The 21,490-nt window shown below is 34.0% G+C and overlaps 1 protein-coding gene across 1 annotated transcript in view; it reads right to left on the bottom strand.

Moving 5' to 3' along the window:
• Positions 1 to 21,490, bottom strand: part of DNAH7 (dynein axonemal heavy chain 7) — a 224,176-nt gene that overhangs the window by 55,837 nt on the left and 146,849 nt on the right. The window contains exons 48-49 of the mRNA XM_045558982.1: positions 10,142 to 10,296; positions 2,297 to 2,487 (exon numbers count right to left, since the gene is read on the bottom strand). Of these exons, the coding sequence (XP_045414938.1) occupies positions 2,297 to 2,487; positions 10,142 to 10,296 (346 nt within the window). The remainder of the gene's footprint in view (positions 1 to 2,296; positions 2,488 to 10,141; positions 10,297 to 21,490) is intronic.

Here is a 21,490-nt window from a genome sequence, read left to right as displayed (position 1 = left end):
TGTAAACCTAGACACCTTCTCCACGGTGGGTATCGTTTAGGTTAAACTTTTCCCCCACTTGTCCCATAGTAGGCCTTTGGATGCCACTAAGTATAGATTACATGGATATAATCATAAATTTAGATGAGATAATAAGCAATTCTTGAAATTGAGCAATTTGGAAAACTCATTAAATGTTATATATTTAATAATTCTCTACTGCTTTGGCATTTATTCATCAAAAACTATAACTACAGCTTTCAAGGGATTTTCCCTACTGGCATGAGAAACCAAGTGCACAGGTTCCATTTACTTTAATCCAAAAACCATAGGCACAGTGTTAGCAAAATGCATATTTTACAACTTTTACCTCATTGTGTTCAGACACAAGGAGGTATTCATTCATATTCCATTAATTTTGGATCTTTTAAAATCTAGATTTTGCAAATCTAGCCATTTATTCACAAATAAACATTGAAGATCATAAAATATGGCTTCATAATTTTATTTTCATTTAGACTCAAAAGTATTATAGCAGCATGGTACCATCCCTTGGGTGCTTTTGAAAGCAAAAGGTACATAAAAGATCCTAAAAATGGGATCCAGAGGAAGTATTCTAATTTGTAAATGAAAGCAAGTAACTGCCTCGCTATGTTTTCTAATCCCTGTTTAATCAATCCCAGCAATTAAAAATAATGAAGCAATAAGACACTCTAGGGATCTTAAGGATTTTGATACTGAATCATAGATATTTCCTCCCCACAGGGTTTTATGACTTGTATTATAACCAGTTATTAGTGAACAAAGAATTGTGTGATATTTTCACATATTTTACTGAAAAGTAAAAAAGGTTTCCCATGTCATTTACTTAAAAATATTTTTTTCTAACACAGCTTTTGTCATTTCTTTTTAGGCTTCTTTCTTTTTCACTTATACTTAAAATGGTTAAATAAAGGTAATCAATAACATTAATATAACACTACCTGCTGGGCCTTGTTCTAAGCATTTTACATAGATTATTTAGTCTTCACATCACTCTATATGAGAGAGACACTTTTATTATTCCCATTTGACAGGTGAGGGAATTAAGGCACAGAGAGGTTAATAACTTGCCCAAAATCACACACTTGGCAAATAATGGACCTGGGATTTAAACCACGGTAGTGGCGCCTGAATCTATGATCTTAACTACTACTGGACATTCTTTCTCCTGACAGGTAAGTAGATAATAGATACTTTTAGGTGTTTAGATAACATATTGTATTTTAATTAATTAAAAACAATGGCCAAGAATTTCCATATTTTAACATTCTGTTTTTAAAATTAAGCTCAACGGTCATCCCATTTCCCCCCAGTCTTCCTGGCATCCCTAAAAGTCCAGTCTAAGTGTCCTCAAACTCTGAGCTCCCAGGACACTTTATAGCTCCTGTCTTCCTAGTCACTGGTCACTCTGTATACACATTTATAATGTAAACCTCTTGAGAACAAGGATCATGTTTATTCATCTTGGAAAGAATAAATTACACCATCTTAGTCCTTTCTCTGCCTCTCTGCGGAGAGATGCCTATGTTAATTTAAATATTTCCAATAAAGGAGACCATTTGAACTCACTGGATAAATCTTGCCTCTATATATAACTTTCAAAATCTGAATAAGTATTTCTCCTGCTTGCTTCTGTTAATGAAAGCAATCCTTCCCTTACTCACTCATTCACTCACTCCACAAACATTTATTGAATACCAACTAGTGCCAAGAATTAGGAACAAAAACAGAATAAGGTATAGTCCCTAAAAGCTCCAGGAGCTCACCTGCAGATCAACATCTCAAGTCATTTTAGTCATTGACTAAAACTTTGAGCCAACTTTACTCTTTAAGGGAATTTTTAGTACTTTAAAAGAACAGTGATTGAAAACAGTTATTTTAAGTAATTATATAAAATCAGATAGCAGCAACCTTAGCCTTAGAAAGAAGAATGGAGTTCTGCTTCTGAATTTCAATTCCAATAATTAGCATATTATCATTTATTACAAAGAAAGAATGTGAATATGTCATCTATTTTTAACAATGAAAATCTAAGAATCATATCAGTTGTAGAAATTAGATTCTGATAGTCTTTTTTCACAGCATACTGAGAGCTCCTTTATGACTTACATGCACACACAAAAGCAACAGCTGGAAATTATTATAGCAATTTCAAGAAACACAAAAAAAGGACAAAATCCATTTTTCTTAGGACGACTTCTTCTTAAGGCTCAGGAGGAAAATACAGTCACTTATTGTAAAATATGATAAAGAAACATTCATTTTAGATACTGGCCTTCACTGATGTTTCAGGAAGATAATGAGGATTTCTTAGCTTGGTGGTAATATAGAAGCGGAAGTCAGGCGCATATTCAATTGTAGCGTCACCAAGCCGGATACATGTACTCCCACCCTGCTTAAAGGTCTGTTTTAGTAGAAGAGGTTCCAAAATAGGATCTAGTTCTTCTCCAACATTTTCTAGCAACACTGGAGTAAAATCACAAAAAGATTCCATGTTATTTTTAATATTGACTATAAACATTCAACCCTCGGAGTTCTTTCAACCTTCTAGATGGCTTGTGTTCCTAGTTATTATTTTTGGCTTCTACATACAGGGAAATGATGCTGTAAAAACAGTTGCATTCTGTGGGAAGGGTGTAACTGGTAGTTCTACCTGGTCATCCTGCTTCTATGCCCCTGAGCCATAGTCCTACTGGCTGCCCCCCATCTGGCCTGGGATTCACTACGTGTCCAAGCATGATGGCAGTGAAGTCTATCCATCCGAGACACTGGAGAAAAAGAATTTCTAGTTGTAGTTATTCTAAATAATTACTTGCTTTTTAATTATAAAAAATAACATACTTATTGTAGAACATCTGGAAATATAGGAAAACATAAAGAAGAAATTGGAAAACTAACCCTAATTGGATTTTCTTCAGCTCTTCCTCTCCCTCAACATTTTACATAACTGACTCATACCACATATAGACTGGTAGAAAAATGACACAAAACTATATATGGTATGATAATTGTTAAATAAATTATTTTTCACTTCACTATTATTTATCTTTTTACACATACAGTTAAGACTAAACAATACATTGAATTTTGCATTGTAATTATTTCGCTTGACTTATAAATATTTCCCCATGTTATTAAAAGCTCTAATAAATATGCTTTTAATTACTGCATAATAGTCTATCATATTGTTCTCTCCTTTTTTTAACCAATGTTCTATTATTAGATATTTGTATTGTTTCCTGCTCTTAATATTATAAATAGCACTGTACAAAATTTTGCATTTCAGAATATTTTCTTCTGATAGCATTCTAGAAGGAGAAATCCCTGGGTCAAAGATCAGTGACATGGTTGAGGTTACTGATATTCTTGCTGTGTGTAAGTCTTACATTTTGGCGTCTGGGGTGCTGTCTTAGCCAAACTTGATCATGGCATTTTGTAGGAGTCCCTGAATGGACAGTGTGTGCCATCTGGATGGGAAGGAAGGGGCTCAGGGCACTGGGATGACAGGTATTTGGATCTCTATTGCAGTGAAAATGCAGACATAGTCTGCCCCTTCACACAGGTTAGTCCTGGCTAAATGAATTTTTAATTGTCTTCTTGTTGATTTCTTCCACTGCTGAGATCTTAGCCAAAGTAGGTATGTCAGATGATTTTTAAACCCATTTTCATTTTCTGCTTGCATAAAATGATTATTTTTCATGGTTAAATAATGAGTGCATCATAATGTATTAAATACATTAATCTTCTATTGTTTAGGTTGCTTCCATTTTTGCAGTTATTAATAATGCTACAATAATGAACATCTTTTTGAAAATTCCTTTGTATTCATCTCTGATTACTTAATCAGGCTGGAGTCTTAGAAGTGGAAGTAATGGTCAACAGTTGTGAGCATTTTAAAAGCTATTTTTATTGTCACATTACTTGCCTGAAAAGCTATAGAGATTTCAATGTTGCAACCAGCATTCATTTTGTTGTTTGTTTTTAAACCTGTTTTTTTTATTCTTAGGTTGTAATTTTTTATTTCAGCATATTATGGGAGAACAAAAGTTTAGGTTATGTATATTGCCCTTACCCCCCACTCCGAATCAGAGCTTCAAGCATGTCCATCCTCTAGACAGTGCGCATCGCACTCATTATGTATGTATACACCCATCCCTGCCCACCCCCACATCTTCCCTACACCTGATTGTTATTCCTAAATGTGCTCTTAGGTGATGATCAGTGAAACCAATCTGATAGTGAGTACATGTGGTGCTTATTTTTCCATTCTTGGGATAATTCACTTAGTAGAATGGGTTCCAGCTCTATCCAGGAAAATACAAGAGGTGCTATATCACCATTGTTTCTTATAGCTGAGTAGTACTCCATGGTATACATATACCACATTTTATTAATCCACTCATGTATTGATGGGCACTTGGGTTGTTTCCACATCTTTGCAAGTGTGAATTGTGCTGCTTTTTAAACTTATTTTTACACAGTAACCCTGTACTCACAAATGCTGGACACCATTGCTGACATTGTGTTTTCTCATCACCCTCACAACTTTAAAAATACGGGCTATTTTTACCTCAATTTTGCAGATGAATCAGGACAGGTAATTGAAGTAAATTTTTCAACTAGTAAATGACAAAGCAGGGACTTAATGAGGCAGTCTGGCTCCTTATAGTGTCCTCTTAACCACCATGTGATACTGTCAGCATTAAATAATATATTTGTGACCTACAATTTGATAGGTTAAAAATATTGTTAAAGGCTGGGCGCGGTGGCTCATGCTTGTAATCCTAGCACTCTGGGAGTCCGAGGCGGGAGGATCGCTAGAGGTCAGGAGTTTGAGACCAGCCTGAGCAAGAGCGAGACCCTGTCTCTACTAAAAATAGAAAGAAATGATCTGGACAGCTAAAAATATATATAGAAAAAAAAATTGGCCGGGCATGGTGGCACATGCCTGTAGTCCCAGCTACTCGGGAGGCTGAGGCAGAAGGATCGCTTGAGCCTGGGAGTTTGAGGTTGCTGTGAGCTAGGCTGATGCCATGGCACTCACTCTAGCCTGGGCAACAGAGCGAGACCCTGTCTCAAAAAAAAAAAAAAAAATTGTTAAAATTTGTATTTGGGGCAGATTTGATGCAGATTTGTTCCTCTACTCATTCAGTCACTTAGAATGCAACAGACACACAGTACCCATGCTCACTCAATGGCATTTAGCACCACACTGACTAATACAGTGAAGTCATCATTGTTCACACAGGCACATTCCAGTCTACTCTTCTTGGCTGCCAGGTTACATTGATGTCACGCAAACTGCTCTCATCATATTAACAATGGCTAGAAACTTTCTGGACAGACCTCGTATTAATATATTAAGGTTCGTTCCAGCTCTTAGTCCAGTTAATTCCAAACTTACTCTTCTGAATTTTCATTGGCTCTTTACTTTCTTTTCCCCTAGGTTTGCTTTAGTATTATTTTGTAAACACTTATTTCTGAAAAAGTTGACATCATTACAAAATACAGTTTTTCTATCAGAGAAAAAGAAATGTCCCAGGCAAGTTTTCTCTTGTTTTTCAGCAAAGTTTTGTCATTTTCCTCACTTTTTATTGTTAAAGTCACTCTAAGTTTTTTTATTTTGTTTTGTTTTCTATTCAATGGTTGTCTAGAATCACTTCCCACTTATTTTGATTCTCATTTGTTATTAATTTAATATTCTTTTTGGAATATAGCTACTCCACTGAATTCTTTTATTCTAATACCTTTCAGAAGGTATTATTTGTCTAGATGAGGTATATTTTCTACTAATATGATAATTTTGCTTCCTCTTTTCAAATGTTATAGCACCCTCATTGTTTCTTGTTTTGTTCCATTGGAAAAAACATTCCTAATAATGTTAAACAGTAATACCAATATTAGATATCAATTTCTCATTTTCATTTTTACATGATCATATATTTAAAATCTAATTTGCTAGACAGTTATGAACTGCAATTCTGTTTAAGAAATATTATAACATTTAAGTTTTGCCTGATTGCCTCAACATTTATCAGTTTTAATTTTTTGCATAAAATGATATTTAATGTTGGCTAAAAATATTTTATTATAAAATTTCATCCCCTAATCACTCTAATTTTTCATAGTTTGAAATGTAATTAAGAGTGTCTATATTAATATATAAGTATCTTTTTTAGAAACTAAAGTATACATTATGAACCTTAAACATTACAAGCTTTATTCTTTTCAAGAGTGAAAATTTATTGCCTCACTGGTAGAATCAAGTCTTGAGCCTGTCAGGTAAGATTTTTGTAGCACCTTGATTTAAAAAAAAAATATTCTCAGTATTGACTATTATAAGCCTCACTGGGAAATTAAAAGCATTTTAAACTTTAAAAGACAGAAAAAAAGAATAAAAACTTACAGGTAGGTACATGAATTACCCAGAATGCTATCCTTAATTTAACTATTTTATTTTGACTCTAACTTTTGACTCCTTATTTAACTTTTAATTATATGAAAATATGCCTCATGTTAAAATTACATGAGCAAATTCAGGAGACAGACTTCTCTTCGTATTTCTATCATCAAGTTTAACAATATGCTGGTTTATGTAAAACTTCATTCCTCATTTCCAAGTGCCAGCACATTACAGTATTTGCAAAGCTTGTGGGAAACCAAGACTGGGAATCCAAGCACACAGCTGCTAATGTCTTTGAGAAAGGCAGATCATCATCTCACTCAAAACGAACAGTTATCCTTAGCAACAGAAATATAAAGAGGATCAAATGTTCTTTTCAAATTTCTTTTGCACTTAAGACCTTAAATAATATCAGTTTTTAAGTTATAAATTATCTACATTATCTTATGTGAGACTTCAAATTAATAGGAAAAAAATCTTCCGCACATTATATTCCACACTGCAGCATGCTGTATTCAAAGTAGATTCAACAATTACTGAGCACCTATCAAGTGCCCTTAAGCAGCTTGTAGATGAGAAACAAACAGTTATATACATAAAGTAAGGGCAACAGAAGAAATTCATGCAAGTTTCAGTGCTGCCACTTCATTGGAAGAGTCAAGATATCACAGAAAAAGAGGTATTTGAACTGTATCTTAAAAGATGAAATTTAAAGGGATTCACCAGATGGATGGAAGAGTAGACATAAGCTAAGAGACTGAAACAATGTTGTGTTGTTATAAGCGCTGCCTGCTCCCAGGTACCCTGCACTCTCATTTTCTAATCCTCATTTCACGTGTAATCTCTGTCTCCCCTTTAAACCAATAAACTCTATGAAAGCAGAGACCAAGTCTCTCTTGTTCTCTTGTTCATGCTGTGTTTTCAGTGCCTACCACAGAGCATCGTATAAGGTAGTTACACAATAAATGTTTGTTAGATAAATGAACAGACAAACGAGCAAATGAAAGAAATGTTAAACCAGAAGTAGCTTGTTATCCCTGATTTGTTGTATACAAGGGGGAAAGAAAGTAAAGTGCAGGGAGATAAGAAAAGTAAAGAAAGCTCAGATATGATAGATTTTGCTGTTGATACAAAGGTTTTTTTTAATAGATTCAATGGCAAGTCATTAAAATATCTTCTATATAAATCAATTTCTTTGTCAGCAATATTTGTATAGTTAATATTCTATGCAACCTTTTCCGTTGGTATAGCTAATACAGATGTACCTTTATTTTCTAAAACATTGGCTTTTAAACTTTTTTAAAGCACCTTTTCAAAGAGGATCTTATCTTAAAATTCAATATAAAAAAGAAAAGGGAGATTCACTCTGGTTGAAGCAGAGGCAGGTAGGTAACGCAAGCAAAAGCCTCTGCCTTCTCGACCCAAGCTGCCTGTGAGGGACAATAGATCAAAAGCTACTGGCCCTGAACGGGCCAATATCTAAAGATAACTTCTTAAATGGAAGAGTCTTTAACCACATATGTTTTAAAACTGTAACAGTAACTGGTTCTTTTACTTGATGGTAAAATATAAAAATAGCTATAAAATCTGCCATCTGTCTTTCTATTAAGAGATTAAAACTTCTCACTTCTCTCTCATGACTAATGTTAGAAGGCACTGTAAATAATCATTAGCCATTTAAAAAGTATTTTGTTACAAAAAGTAGGTTAAATCACCTGAAAGAAGGTCTTGCTTGTGTGATACAGTAAGTACTGGACAAAAGCAGAAGACTTGGGGACTAGTTCTAGTACTCCCCTTAACTGGCCATACAACCTTGGTAAGCCATTTAATTAATGTCCTCGAATACCTCACTGACCTTGTTGATAAAATGAAATGGTTGGAATTACTATTGGATTTCAAATTTTTATGGCCACATCTCAAAGTAAGAAATACATTTTAAATCTTGACCTTGTAGACATATAAAACTTGAAAAATTTCATGAAATACTTATCCTTCGGTTATGCTATGAAGCCTAATATGTTCTATTCTTTTGTATTGCATTTGATTAATAAAATGTCAGTTGTGACCTACTATATTGAGTTTCTCTCTCACAATGTGACCCATAATTTGAAAAACACTAGACAGATAACCTCTGTGGCCCTTAAGTCCTCTAAAATTACGGAATTCTAACATCAAGATATGTGGCTAAGATTATAGACATCTCTAGAATGTCAAGCACATGATAGGTGCTCAATCATCATTTAATTGTCTTTTACTGTGTCAAGGAGAAATTATTTGAATATTTAAACTAAATTAAGTAATTGTAATTACTTAAAGTATTTAGGGCATCAATTCCTTCCATAAATATTCCTGAATTCCATAAATCTTCCCGAATTCCTTTGAATTCTTATCATACATCATCTGTGCCTTTCTTGTTATATTTTACTAAGAGATGATACACATAAACCATATAGTAAATGCTCAACAAAAATTAACATAAATTGAGCATTTATCAGACATTGCTATAAGTATTCAAAGTACAGTAACTCATTTCTTTCTCACACTATATGGTTAAAGTACAGATGGAGAAACTGAGTCTCGGGAAGGTCAGTGAACCAGTGAGTAACAGAGGCAGGTATTCTGAATCCAGAGGCAGTGCCTCTGCCCATCAATTGTTGGTCCCAATAAGGGTTAGTAATGGATATTCATTTTCTATTTCTCTCTCTATATATATCACTGCATATATAATCCTGATATTTAAGAAGCAAAATACTTGATAGAGATCATGTTTCTCCCTTTTATTTAACTCCTATGTCACCATACTGTATGCTAAGAACATGTTTTAAATGAAAAATACGGTGTGGGTGTGTGCACATCTGTATGTCCATTATGTAAACACAAAATTTTGTAGGTAGACTTAGTTTTTTTTCATTTCATGCTTATTCTAACAGAACCTAAAATTGTAATTAATGTCTGAGGATTAGCTCATTATTAAAATGCATAAATAAGATGTCTATAAGACTACCCAGTATATTTATTATGATTCTTCTATATTGTACTAGCTCTAATAGTAAGTGGGATTTGCTTGACTTGTCCTGGGTCTACCTACGTTGCAGTTTAAGTGCTTACATTTATTTGGTCATGTGAATAGTCAAAATTTTATGGGTTACATGAATTTAAAACATGACTAATAACCCCAATTTACTCAAATCACAAGGATTCTGTTTTTTCGTATTGACAAATGGGACATCTGCATAAGAGCTTTATTGAAAAATCTATTGTAAATGGCCAATAATAGCCAGGCATGAAGAGCTGTACTCTCTTCTCTGCCACATTTGTAGGGTAAGTTGAGAGAAAAATAACCACAGGTAATTGAACTAATGTCATGTTAAAATGCTATTGGCATATTAAGTTGCCCTTTTAATTGCAGAAGTCGAGTTGTAATAAGAACAAAAGAATGACAAACAACAGACAAAAATTAAAACAGCTAAATTAAAGGAAGCATCACAAATGAATCTTGAGACAAAGAAAACCTCCTAACCTTCTGGGCAGTTTATAATCTTTAAAATTCTCACTCGATTAATTATCAATAAATAATAATAACAAATTAACAAAGTCACCATTTAAGATGAGTCTGACATGGATAGCCTTTTAAAATAGAAACAATCTACATAGTTTTGGGTTAACTGTGCCCTCTCCAGGCATTTCTATATGGATGTTTGTTATTCAACTACATACCAGGAGTACCAAATTGGATGCAATTTTCCAGAGTCCTGACACAGTCAGGATCACTAAATTTAATTACATTAAGACTGTTGGTTTTTTCCATGTTCTTGATCCATTTATTAGCCTGACCTTGAGGATCTATCATCAGAGGCCACCTTCTTGCATTCCTAAAACAAAGAAAGATGATGCTGATCAGGCTGTGATTTGTTTATACGCTATTTAATCATGTACACATCACTTTCTTAAAGTTTATCTCTCATGACGATATTTTACTTTTTAACTTATTATAAGAAATTATATTCTTAAACCAGAGACATTTAGATTGAGTGGGCTATCTGAATGGCAACTACAAAAGTCCTCCTGCAAAAGTAACACAAGTTCTTTTACTCTTTTTGGAAAATTACAATCTCTAAATGTTAAATTGCACTTTTGAAAATATTTTCTGCTGTTGCTAATTATGTCACAACGACAACACAACCATCAAGAGGACTGGGTTGGAAATGAGGAAACTCCAGTTCTTCACTAGACCCTGTCATTAATTAATCATGTGACCTTGGGCAAGTCACTTCATTTTCTTCCTTAGTCTCTACCTGCTATCACAACAGAGAATGAGAAGAGATTGGAACATTGCATCTCTCTCTCTCTGAAATCTAGACCATTGAAGATATAATGGTCTAAAGAAAACATGAAAAACATAATTTTATATCATATAATCTTCACGACAGCCAAGGACACTTAAATGCTAACACAATTGTTGACCCAATCTTTGTTTCAAACACATGTATATTTAGTGTCATGTATGTAATTCATTACATATTTGCCTAGTGATTGTGAGCTTCGTGGGGACAGGAATATACTCTCTGAAGATCAGAGTTTTTGCACTATGGAAGAGCTCATACTTATTGCTTTATCGCTCACATCACCCCTTTTACGATAAGAACAAGAGCAGCACCCCATGAGGAACCCAGTTTATTTTCCATCATGTGGTGGAGTCACAGAAGAATTAGCCAGTATCTGCCATCATCGTATGATATCCAACCACATAGCTTTCTGCATTGTGTGAAATGTAATCAGGAATAAGATTACTATTCTTTTTCTTTCTCTTAGAAGTTTCAGTAAACACAAACCATGGTCCTGGGCAATTTTCTAAAGATACGGTCATGCCCTGCAAAAGAGAGCAGGGCAAATTCACACAGAGCATCAGAAGAGCAGGAGGAGAAAATACAAGGTGACTGAGGCAAAAAGAAAAAAACCCCTCCAAAATGCAAAAAAAGGGGGTGGGATAATATATTAAATTTACTCTCATTATAACATGAATTTAGAATGTCATAATTTGTTCCCCAAAATAAAAGTAATCATATTCTTTTAGCAGTTATCAGTTAGAGCCTGATACAAAACATGTAGCTTAAATGGTAAAGAAGATAGTCTTATCCTCCAATATCAGCATTATATCATATGTTAGTCTACTTGGGCTGCCATAACAAAGTACCACAGACCAGGTGGCTCAAGCAACAGCAATTTATTTTCTCGCAATTCTGGAGCCTGAAAGTCCAAGACTAAGGTGTCAGTAGCTTTGCTTTCTCCAGAGGCCTGTCTCCTTCGCTTGCAGACAGCTGCCTTCTTGTTGTGTCCTTGTATGGCCTTTTCTCCATGCAACAGCTCCTGGTATCTCTCCCTCTTATAAGGACACTGGTCCTTACTGGATTGGGGCCCCACCCTACTGACCTCATTTAACCTAGTTACCTCCTTAAAGGACCTGTCTCCAAACAGTCACATTGTAATTCAACATATGAATTTGCGGGGGGAGACTGGGGACACAATTCAGTCTGTAACATTAATTACGTGTAGAAAGAAAAGAGATCAAAAGATTAATGTAATATCTTAGATGCAATCAACTAATGAAAAGAGAAGCCTATGCCTAAGAAATTAAAAGGAGAAGGGAAATTAGAAATAAAAAATTATAAATATATAAAAGTTTTTACTCTGTCACATTTTGGAAATATTTGTAAGTTTGGAGGATTATGTGAAAATGTCAAGCAGCACTTATGCTTTTCTAAAGAAATTAAATAACTCACTCTTCTTTCTATTGCTTCCCCATTTTTTTTTAGCCATAATACCCACGTTCATGCTGTTTCTTTGTCCAAGATGTGCTTCTTCCCCATCTTTTCACGTTCATGTCCTACTCATGTTTCAAAGGGCTCAAAAGCTATGTAGTCCACAAAGCCTTTCTTGGTCTCTTCTCTGACCTTCTTTAGCAATGCCTCCATATTACATTTATAGTACTTTCATATAATGATAATATTCTATTGTGGTAAATTCTATAATTCCTTAGCTGCATCACACATCTAAATTATATATTCCTTTGATGGAAGGGTCCATGCTAATTCTCTATTCTTGTTTTTATAGATCAAATAAAGTTTGCATTCCATAATCTACTGTTGTGGAAATGGCAAAAAATATCTGGCAAACACCATACAAGTTAAATCATTCTAAAAACTGAAATTCTCTAAGAGGTTATCCCTGCATAGAAAATATTAATACTTGTCCAATGAATAGTACTTCAAAGTCAGAGGAAAGGACTTCTGATGCTGATCAAGGCTAAGCCTATTATAGGATATCTCTTCCACTGATTATACCTAAAAATCTTGGACAAAAATATAAAAAGCAACTACTTGCAGATTCTAAAAAGTAAATAATAACAAGTGCATGGGAGAAAAGTTAAAACTTGAAGAATGACCTGCAAGGGATAGTGAGATTCCTGAGGTTTTCTTTTTTTTTTTTTTTATCTTCTGGTTTAATGGGGTAACTGTGAAGCAGGCACAGACAGCAAAAACTCAAACTTAAGAACTGAGAAAATGACCATACCTGAGCCAGAAAGTGTGGGGCTAAGTTCATGTTTTCATTTTGTTTTTTGTTTTTTCTCTCTCTTTTTCCTTCTGCCTCTACCCCCAGGTTAACCCCACCCACAGAACTGTATTCCTATGGTGGAAGCAGCAGTGGTGCAGTTACCTAAAACACTAATCAAAAACCCATCTCTCTGGATAGAAGGACTAGGAAAAGAGGCCTCTGTTGTGCACAGAATGTAAGGAGAATCCAAGTATTTTTCTCTCTTTTCTCTTGCCACTTTGCCCCAAGTGTTGGCATGAAATTGTGTAATAGCATGGGGATATAAAACTCTGAGAGAACTCCATCATTTTGGCCAGAAAAAATATAGGCAAAGGTGCCTATGTAATATGGAAAGTGTAGGGAAAATCCTGATGAGGAAAGACCTGAAGACAGGACTCCCTAGTTCTCTGAATGAACAGATACAAGCTCTGGGCTCCCTACCCAAATTAGGCTTTGAACAATGACACAAGTCCAAGTCCCAGACTAACCCCTGAGTAATGCATGCTGAGGAGAAGATCCAGACAGCATAGCAAAGGCTTTCAAATCTGAACTGGCAATGAAACATCACCCACAGATGGAAAGACAGAAATTGTGGTCAAAACTGAATCGGGTCATTTAGCTGCTAAAGCAAAAATCAATCTTATCCAGAGGATTTTAACAGGATCCCAGAATCTCATATTCAAAATTTACAGAATAAAATCCAAATTTACTTTATATTCAAAGAACAGAATGTGGCTAATTCTCAAAGAATACAGATGTTGAGATTATCAGAAAAAAATCTTTAAAGCAGATGTTATAACCATTCTCCATGAGATAAAGGTAACCATTTTTGAAATACATCTTGAAATGGAGAGATGTTCTCAGCCAAAAAAAAGGGGGAGGGGAATAAAAAGAATTTTAGAACTGAAAAATGTAATATCTGAAATAAAAATTCCACTGTATGGGCTCAATAGCAAAAAGGAGATGAAAGAGGAAAGAGTCAGTGAACCCAAAGACAGATGAATATAAATGGTCCAATTTGTACAGCAAACGGGAAAAAAGATTGGGAAAAAAATGAACAGAGCCTCAGAGACCAGTGGAATAATAAATATTAAAATGTCTTAACTTCCCTGTCATCAGGGTGTCAGAAGGCAAGGAGAAAGAGATTGATGTGTAAAACATATTTGAAAAAATAATGGCTAAAACTTTCCCAAATACAGTAAAACACAGAAAACTCAGCAACGTTTAAAAAGTAGAAACTCAAAAAAACCCACACCCAGATACATCATAATAAAACTGCTGGGCTGGGTGGGGTGGCTCACACCTGTAATCCTAGCACTTTGGGAGACCGAGGCCAGAGGATTGCTTGAGCCCAGGAGTTTGAGACCACTGTGGGCATGAGTGAGACCTCTACCAAAAATCATAAAAACAACTTAGCCAGGCATGGTGGCATGTGATTTTGGTCCCAGCTGCTCAGGAGGCTGAAGAAGGAGGATAGCTTGAGCCCAGGAGTTTGAGGTTGCAGTGAGCTATGATGATACCACTGCACTCTACCCAGGGTAACAGTGTGAGACCCTGTCTCCAAAACAAACAAACAGACAAACAAAAAAACTTCTAAAAATCAAAGATTCAAAAACAATAATTTTGAGAGCAGCCAGAGAAAAATGACAGATTATTTACAAATGACAATTATTCAAAAGGCTGAAGATTTCTCGTCAGAAATCACGAAGCCAGAAAAGAGTAGAACATTTTTAAAGTGCTAAAAGAAAAGAACTATCAACACGGACATCTATATCAACCAAAAATATCCTCAGGAATAAAGGTAACATAAAGAAATTCTCAGATGAAGGAAACTAAGAAAATTTGCCAACAGACCTGCTCTAAACAAATGCCAAAATTCTGCAGCCTGAAGGAAACTGATACCACAAAAAAACTTGAAATTTTAGAAATAAAGAAAGAATAATGAAATGGTAAGTATTGTGGTAAATATAATAGATTATTTCTCTCCTCTCTGATATATGTGTAAATGTTGAGACAAAAATCTTAACATTGTGAAGGGGGGTAGTTTCAATGTTTGCTGTATTAGTCAGAGAAACAGAGCCAGTAGGGTACATATATATTTAATTGAAGTGGTAAAATTACATACGTGTATTTTATTATGAAGAACTGGCTCACACGATTATGAAGGCTGAGAAATCACGATTATTGTCTGCAAGCTGGAGACCCAGGAAAACTGGTGGTGTAATTCAGTCCAAGTCCAGAGAGAGGCCTGAGAACCAGGGACCCAATGGTGTAAATCTCAGTCTGAGTGCCAGAAAGGAGATGAGACGGCCCAGCTCAAGCAGGCAGGAAGCACTAAAAGGAATATGTTTCTACTTCCTCCACTTTTGTTTTATTCAGCCTATCAACAAACAGGATGATGCTCACCCACACTGGGGAGGGTATCTACTTCACTGAATCCATCAATTCAATTCTAATCTCATTTAGAAACACCCTCATGGACACACCCAGAAATAATCCTTATTCTGGACATCCCATGGCCAGACAAATTGACACGTAAAAATTAACCATCACATATGCACACATAATACATATGACAACTTTAACATAATCAGGGGAGTGTAAAGGGACCCATATGGTTGCAAGGCTTCTACATTTTCATTGAAGTGGTAAAATAGTAACTCTAAGTAGATTGTGAAAATTTGTACTTAAAAATGTACAGTGAAAAGCCAATAGATAAATGAAAATGGAATACTAAAAATAGTGGATTATCCAAATAATCCAAAAGAATGAGAAATAGCGAATAGAAGAACAAAAAATCAGATGAGAAAACAAAAATAATAAAATTGTAGATCTAAAATCAACCATATCAATAACTACAACAAATGTAAATTGTCTAAACACACTAATCAAAGGAGAGAGTTTGTCAGATTAGATAAAAATACAAGATCCAACTATATACTTACTGTCCACAAGATACTCACTTTAAATATAATAGTATAGTTGTATTAAAAGTAAAATGATGGTAATGGATATATTATGCAAATACTAGGCAGAAGAAAGCTGGACTGTCTATAGTAATATCAGAAAAAGTAGACTTCAGAGCAAGAAAAATTATCAGGGATAAAGGGAGACATTACATAACGATAAAAGGGTCAATTCATCAAGAGGACATATAATAGTCTTAAATGTGTACGCATCTAACAACAGAACTCCAAAATAAATGAAGCTAAAACTGACAGAACTGAAAAGAAAACAAACAGAAAAACAGCAAGGATATCGAGACATGAACAACATTATCAAGCAACTCAACCTAACTAACATTTAAAAAGCCCTTTACCTAATACTAGCAGAATATATACTTTCTCAAGCACACATGGAACATTCACAAGTATAGATCATATTTATGCCATAAAATAAACCTTAAAAATTTTAAAAGCAATTGGAACCATACAATGTATGTTCTCTGAAATAACTGAAATAAATTAGAAATTAAAAAATAGTAACAGAAAGATACCCTAAAAGTCTCCAAATATTTGGAAATTAAACAATATATTTCTAAATAACCCATGGACCTATGAGGAAGTCTCGAGAAAAATTAGAAAATATTTTAAAAGAAATGAAAATTAAAATAAAGCATATCACAATTGGTGCTATGTAGCTAAAACAATATTTACTGGGTAATTTACAGCATTAAATCTATAGATTAGAAAAATCTAAAATCAATAAGCTAAGCTTGCTTCTTAAGAAATAAGAGAAAGAAAAGCAATTTATACCTAAAGCAAGCAGAAGAAAAGAAATAATAAATATCAGAGTAAAAATCAGTAATATTGAAAACAATAAAAAGAATGGAGAAAAACAATGCAACCAAAGGCTTGTTCCTAGATAGGATCAGCAAAATTTATCAAACTCTAGCCAGACTGATCAACTACAAAGAAAGAAGACACAAATTACCAACATCAGGAATGACAGAAGAGATTATCATTACAGGCCCTATAGACATTAAAAGGATGATAACGGAATACTTACAAACAACTCTATGCCCATAATTGGATAACTTAGATAAGATTAACCTATTTCTTGAAAGTTAGAAACTAACAAAACTCACGTAAGAAGAAATAGATAACCTGAATAGACCTATTACTATTTTAAAAATCAAATTCATAGATAAAACCTTTCAACAAAAAAAAATCCTGGCATAGATAATTTCTTTGGTCATTTCTACCAAACATTTAAGGGAGAAATATTTCTAATTCTGCATAATCTCTTCCAGAAAACAGGAAAGAAGTCTTTCCAATTCCTTTTATGAGGTTAGCATTATTCTGCTACCAAAACCATACAGACATTACAACAAAAGAAAGCACAGATCATGAACATAAATGCAAAAATCTTCAACAAAACATTAGCAAATTGAATCCAGAAATATATAAATAGTGAATAGATCATGACCAGGTGGAATTTGTTCTGGGAATGCAATGCTGGCTCAATATTCAAATATCAGTCAGTATAATTCATCATATTAACTGAATAAACATAAAAAACTATAAAATCAACTCAACAGATGCAGAAAAAGCATCTGATAAAATTTAACATCCATTAATGCTAAAACCCTCAACAAGGCAGGAATCAAAGGCAATGTCCTTCACATGGTAAAAAAGGCATACAAAAAACCTACAACTAATATCACACATGATAATAAAGGACTCTTTCCTTTATGTTTGGATAAAAGGCAATAATGTCTGATTCATCACCCTTGTTCAACATTATACTGGAAGCCCTTGTCAGTATAATAAGCCAAGAAATAGAAATAAAAGGCATATAGATTAGAAAGTAAAAAATTAAATTGTCACTAATTGCAGACAGCATGATTGTCTATATAGAATATCCCAATGAATCTACATAAAAGGTCCTAGAACTACAAATGAGTTTATCAAAGTTGCAAGGTAGAAAGTCAGTATTCAAAAATCAATTGCTTTCCTATTACTAGCAATAAACAATTGAATAAAATCTTTTAAGTACCATTTATAATAGTACACAAAAATAAAAAAATACTGAGTATAAATCTAACACCAAAACACTGATGAAAGAAATCAAAGGTGGCCTAAATAAACAGAAAAGTATACTGTGTTCATGGATTCGAAGTCTTATCAAGTTGTCAATTCTTCCTAAATTGATCTGTAGAGTCCATGCAGTCCCAGTCAAAATCCCAGGAAGATCTTTTGCAGATATTTAAAAAATGATTCTAAAACTTATATTGGGAGGTAACAACTAGACCAATCAATTTTGAAAAAGAATAAATATAAAGCTTCAATAATCAAGGCAATATTTGGTACTTATATCACGATAGACAAAAAGGTCAATGGAGCAGAATAGAGAATTCTGCAACAGACCCTCCTGCATATGGACAACTGATTTTCAACAAAGATGCAAAGGCACTTTGATAGAAAAAGGACAATATTTTCAACAAATTGTGCTAGAACAATTGGATATCCTCCTCCGCCCCCAATCCGTGTATGTGTGGGTGTGCATGTGTGTAGCTACACACAAACAGATGTTCTATAGCCAGCTAATAACTGTATTAAACTTATTTTTCCCCCAAACAGTCCCAATGTAACTTCTTTTTTATTCAAAGGCAGTACAATGTTTGTGACTTCAGCTTATATTTATTTTTAAAGATTAAGGCTTCCCTGAAAAACAGATTAATAAAATTTCAAAGTAGATAGTTTTCAATGTAGATAGAAAATACTAATTTTTAAATACACACACACACACACACACCCCAACAATTATTGTGGAAAGCTATATGCAACAAATAAATACTGGTTTAAATAGCTTCACTCTTTAGATGAATATAAATCCTGAATTCAAAATGAATAAGCACTGTATTTACTTGCTTGCTACTTCTCCACCATTATTCTGCATTTTTTTTTAACCAGAAAATGTTTTTCTCCACACAATCTTCCTCATACTTACTTTCTCCATCAAACATTCTTAAATTCACAAATGCTTTAAAACCAGTGGTTCCCAAATGGAAACTGATTTTTTATAGCACTCAGTGTTCCAAGTTTTGACAGTGTTTGTCTAGGGAGGATTGTTATTTAGAGCACGTTTGGGTTTTTGAAAAATACAGACTTCTAACAGCGATAATACATGTTCACAGCAGTCTGCACGGAAGGACATGCAATTTGAATATATGGCAGCAGTGCATTTCAGAGTTTTGATATTTTCCTCTTTATGCACACACATAAATTCATAAAAACAGACAAGGAGAGGTGTTATTCTTCTCAGTTATTGTGTGCTACTGAAATAACCCTATATATCTTTCCCCCCATAGAAATGAAATCTTACTTTTTTAAAAAAGCAGAGTTATATGAGATACAGGTTTGATCTACTTACCACACCGTTAAACAATCCTAATCCTTTACCTGTGAAAATGCTCAGATACAATCCAATTACATTTAATGTTATCACTAACCTTTGAAATTCTAATTAGCCAAGGACCTTTAGGTGTCAATAGCCCCAGAAGTTAATTATATTCTAACTTGCCCAAATTTTATAGATTCTTCCAGTTTTCCTAAATAATCAACTCCTCACTCAGCTGAGATAACATGTGAAAAGCACTTAGCACAGGATTAGGTTCTCAGTAAGTTCTCAATATTAGGTATTATCATTATCAGGCAAGGATCTCTCTGGGGAATGGAAGCAGGCACTATGCTAGTAAATAAGATACTTATCTGATACTTCAAAATGATATCAACTTAAACCTATTTAATGAAACCTCTCAGGGTAAGATTACCAGATGATACTGAGAAAAGAAACCAAAAATGAAAAATGTTTATATTATTTTCTTCTTAGTTGCTTCCATAACTTTTTGCTAACATTTCAACATTTTTACAAACGAATAGCAAAGATGTAGGGGTTATGACTCATTAACACCGTTTTCTACCTCTATCCCTCCTAAAATGTCTGTTGTTTTGAATAATAATCGCTGAAAGGTTTAGGATCTTATGAGCAGAAATATTCATCAATGGTTCTATTATTACTGAAGTAAGACTGAATCCAAAAGAAATAGCACATTTATTTGCTAGAAAATAAGATGTGATCTGGCCTCCAGTGATGGATATAATGGTTATAGATGTCCTGCTAAGTGGAACAGTGGTATATAAATTGCAAATCAAAAAACAATGAAGACATAAAAACAAAAACAAAAAACCCATAAAAACAAAACAAAACAAAAAAACAATAAAGACATAATCACCACTAAGGAGGACATAACCAGATATGTTCACAAGAGCTTAAGAAGAGCCAAAGCTCTTTTCTGAGAGGAAAAAAATAGCAACAACAATAACAAAAGAAGCTAAATTTTGACTACTCTTCAGGCTGAAGTTGATTGGTCCAGCGGGACTAAAGTGAAAGTAAATGTTGTACTTCTAAAATTTCAGAAATCTCCCACATATGTTGATCTCTAAGGTGTATTCTAATGCTAATCAACACAATCTGTCCGCACATGCCTCGTATTAAGCAATTCAACAAACTAGTTGCCATCCTGTGCTTGTTAAAAAGTACTTACAAATCTGCTATTTTAACAGTAAGCTAATTCACATATTTATCATCTATCTAGATTCTCTGATTTCTCCTTGGATTAATTTAGATTATTGGATCAGAGTATCCTGTAGTTAATTTTAGTTCCCCAAAGAAAATCTTTTCTAATCTTTTTCTCAAAATCATCAAAATAATTAAATTTAAGTTTAGTTCCCGAAAAATGTCTGCCTACATATGATTTACTTGGCTAACAAGTAAGAACTACATGACACAACTTTTCTTTTTTGCCTTAGTTACGAGAAAGCTTTGAACTTAATTCAAAGCCTAACTATAAGGATTAGCTTGTCTCATGTATCTAATAGTAATTATTCCTTTAATTTCCCATAGGTGACCTAATCAGATTTTATCTTTTTTATATTATAATCAAATTGCACATATTTCAAATCCTTGTAGAACAATTTGGAAAGTAATGCTAAAGAAATCCATATGTCCAGATAATTTATTAGAGAATAAATGTGTTCACCAGAGTTTTAATGTGTGTGGAATGATTTTCATAACTACCATATACAAAAATTTAAAGAATAATTAGTCTTCACATTTAGTGGTTAATTCTATTTTAAAAGTTTACATATCTCAACCATTTTTACTTTAAAAAGTACCATCATATGAATTACTTTTTCATAGTAAACTAACAACTAATCAAAATAGTCATGTAACAGAACTAACTGAATGTTTCCTGATAGTAAGAGATATCTGTGCAATTTTTAACATGATAAAACCCCAAGAAGACTGGCTTAGCGATAAAAGGCTCATGGTCACATGAACCTGGAAATAGCACAGTTGATGACTGTCCTCACACTGTGACAGGCTGAAGTCCTCGGTTTCTGGGAGGTGAGACCTGGAGGACAGGGTGAGGCTGGACAAGCCTCTAGTATTCTACCAGCCCAGTTTCCA

Source organism: Lemur catta, chromosome 8 (genome assembly GCF_020740605.2).
Source record: "Lemur catta isolate mLemCat1 chromosome 8, mLemCat1.pri, whole genome shotgun sequence".
NCBI lineage: Eukaryota > Metazoa > Chordata > Mammalia > Primates > Lemuridae > Lemur > Lemur catta.
Note: the sequence above shows the minus strand (reverse complement) of the source record. Positions and strands in the feature narration are given on the sequence as shown.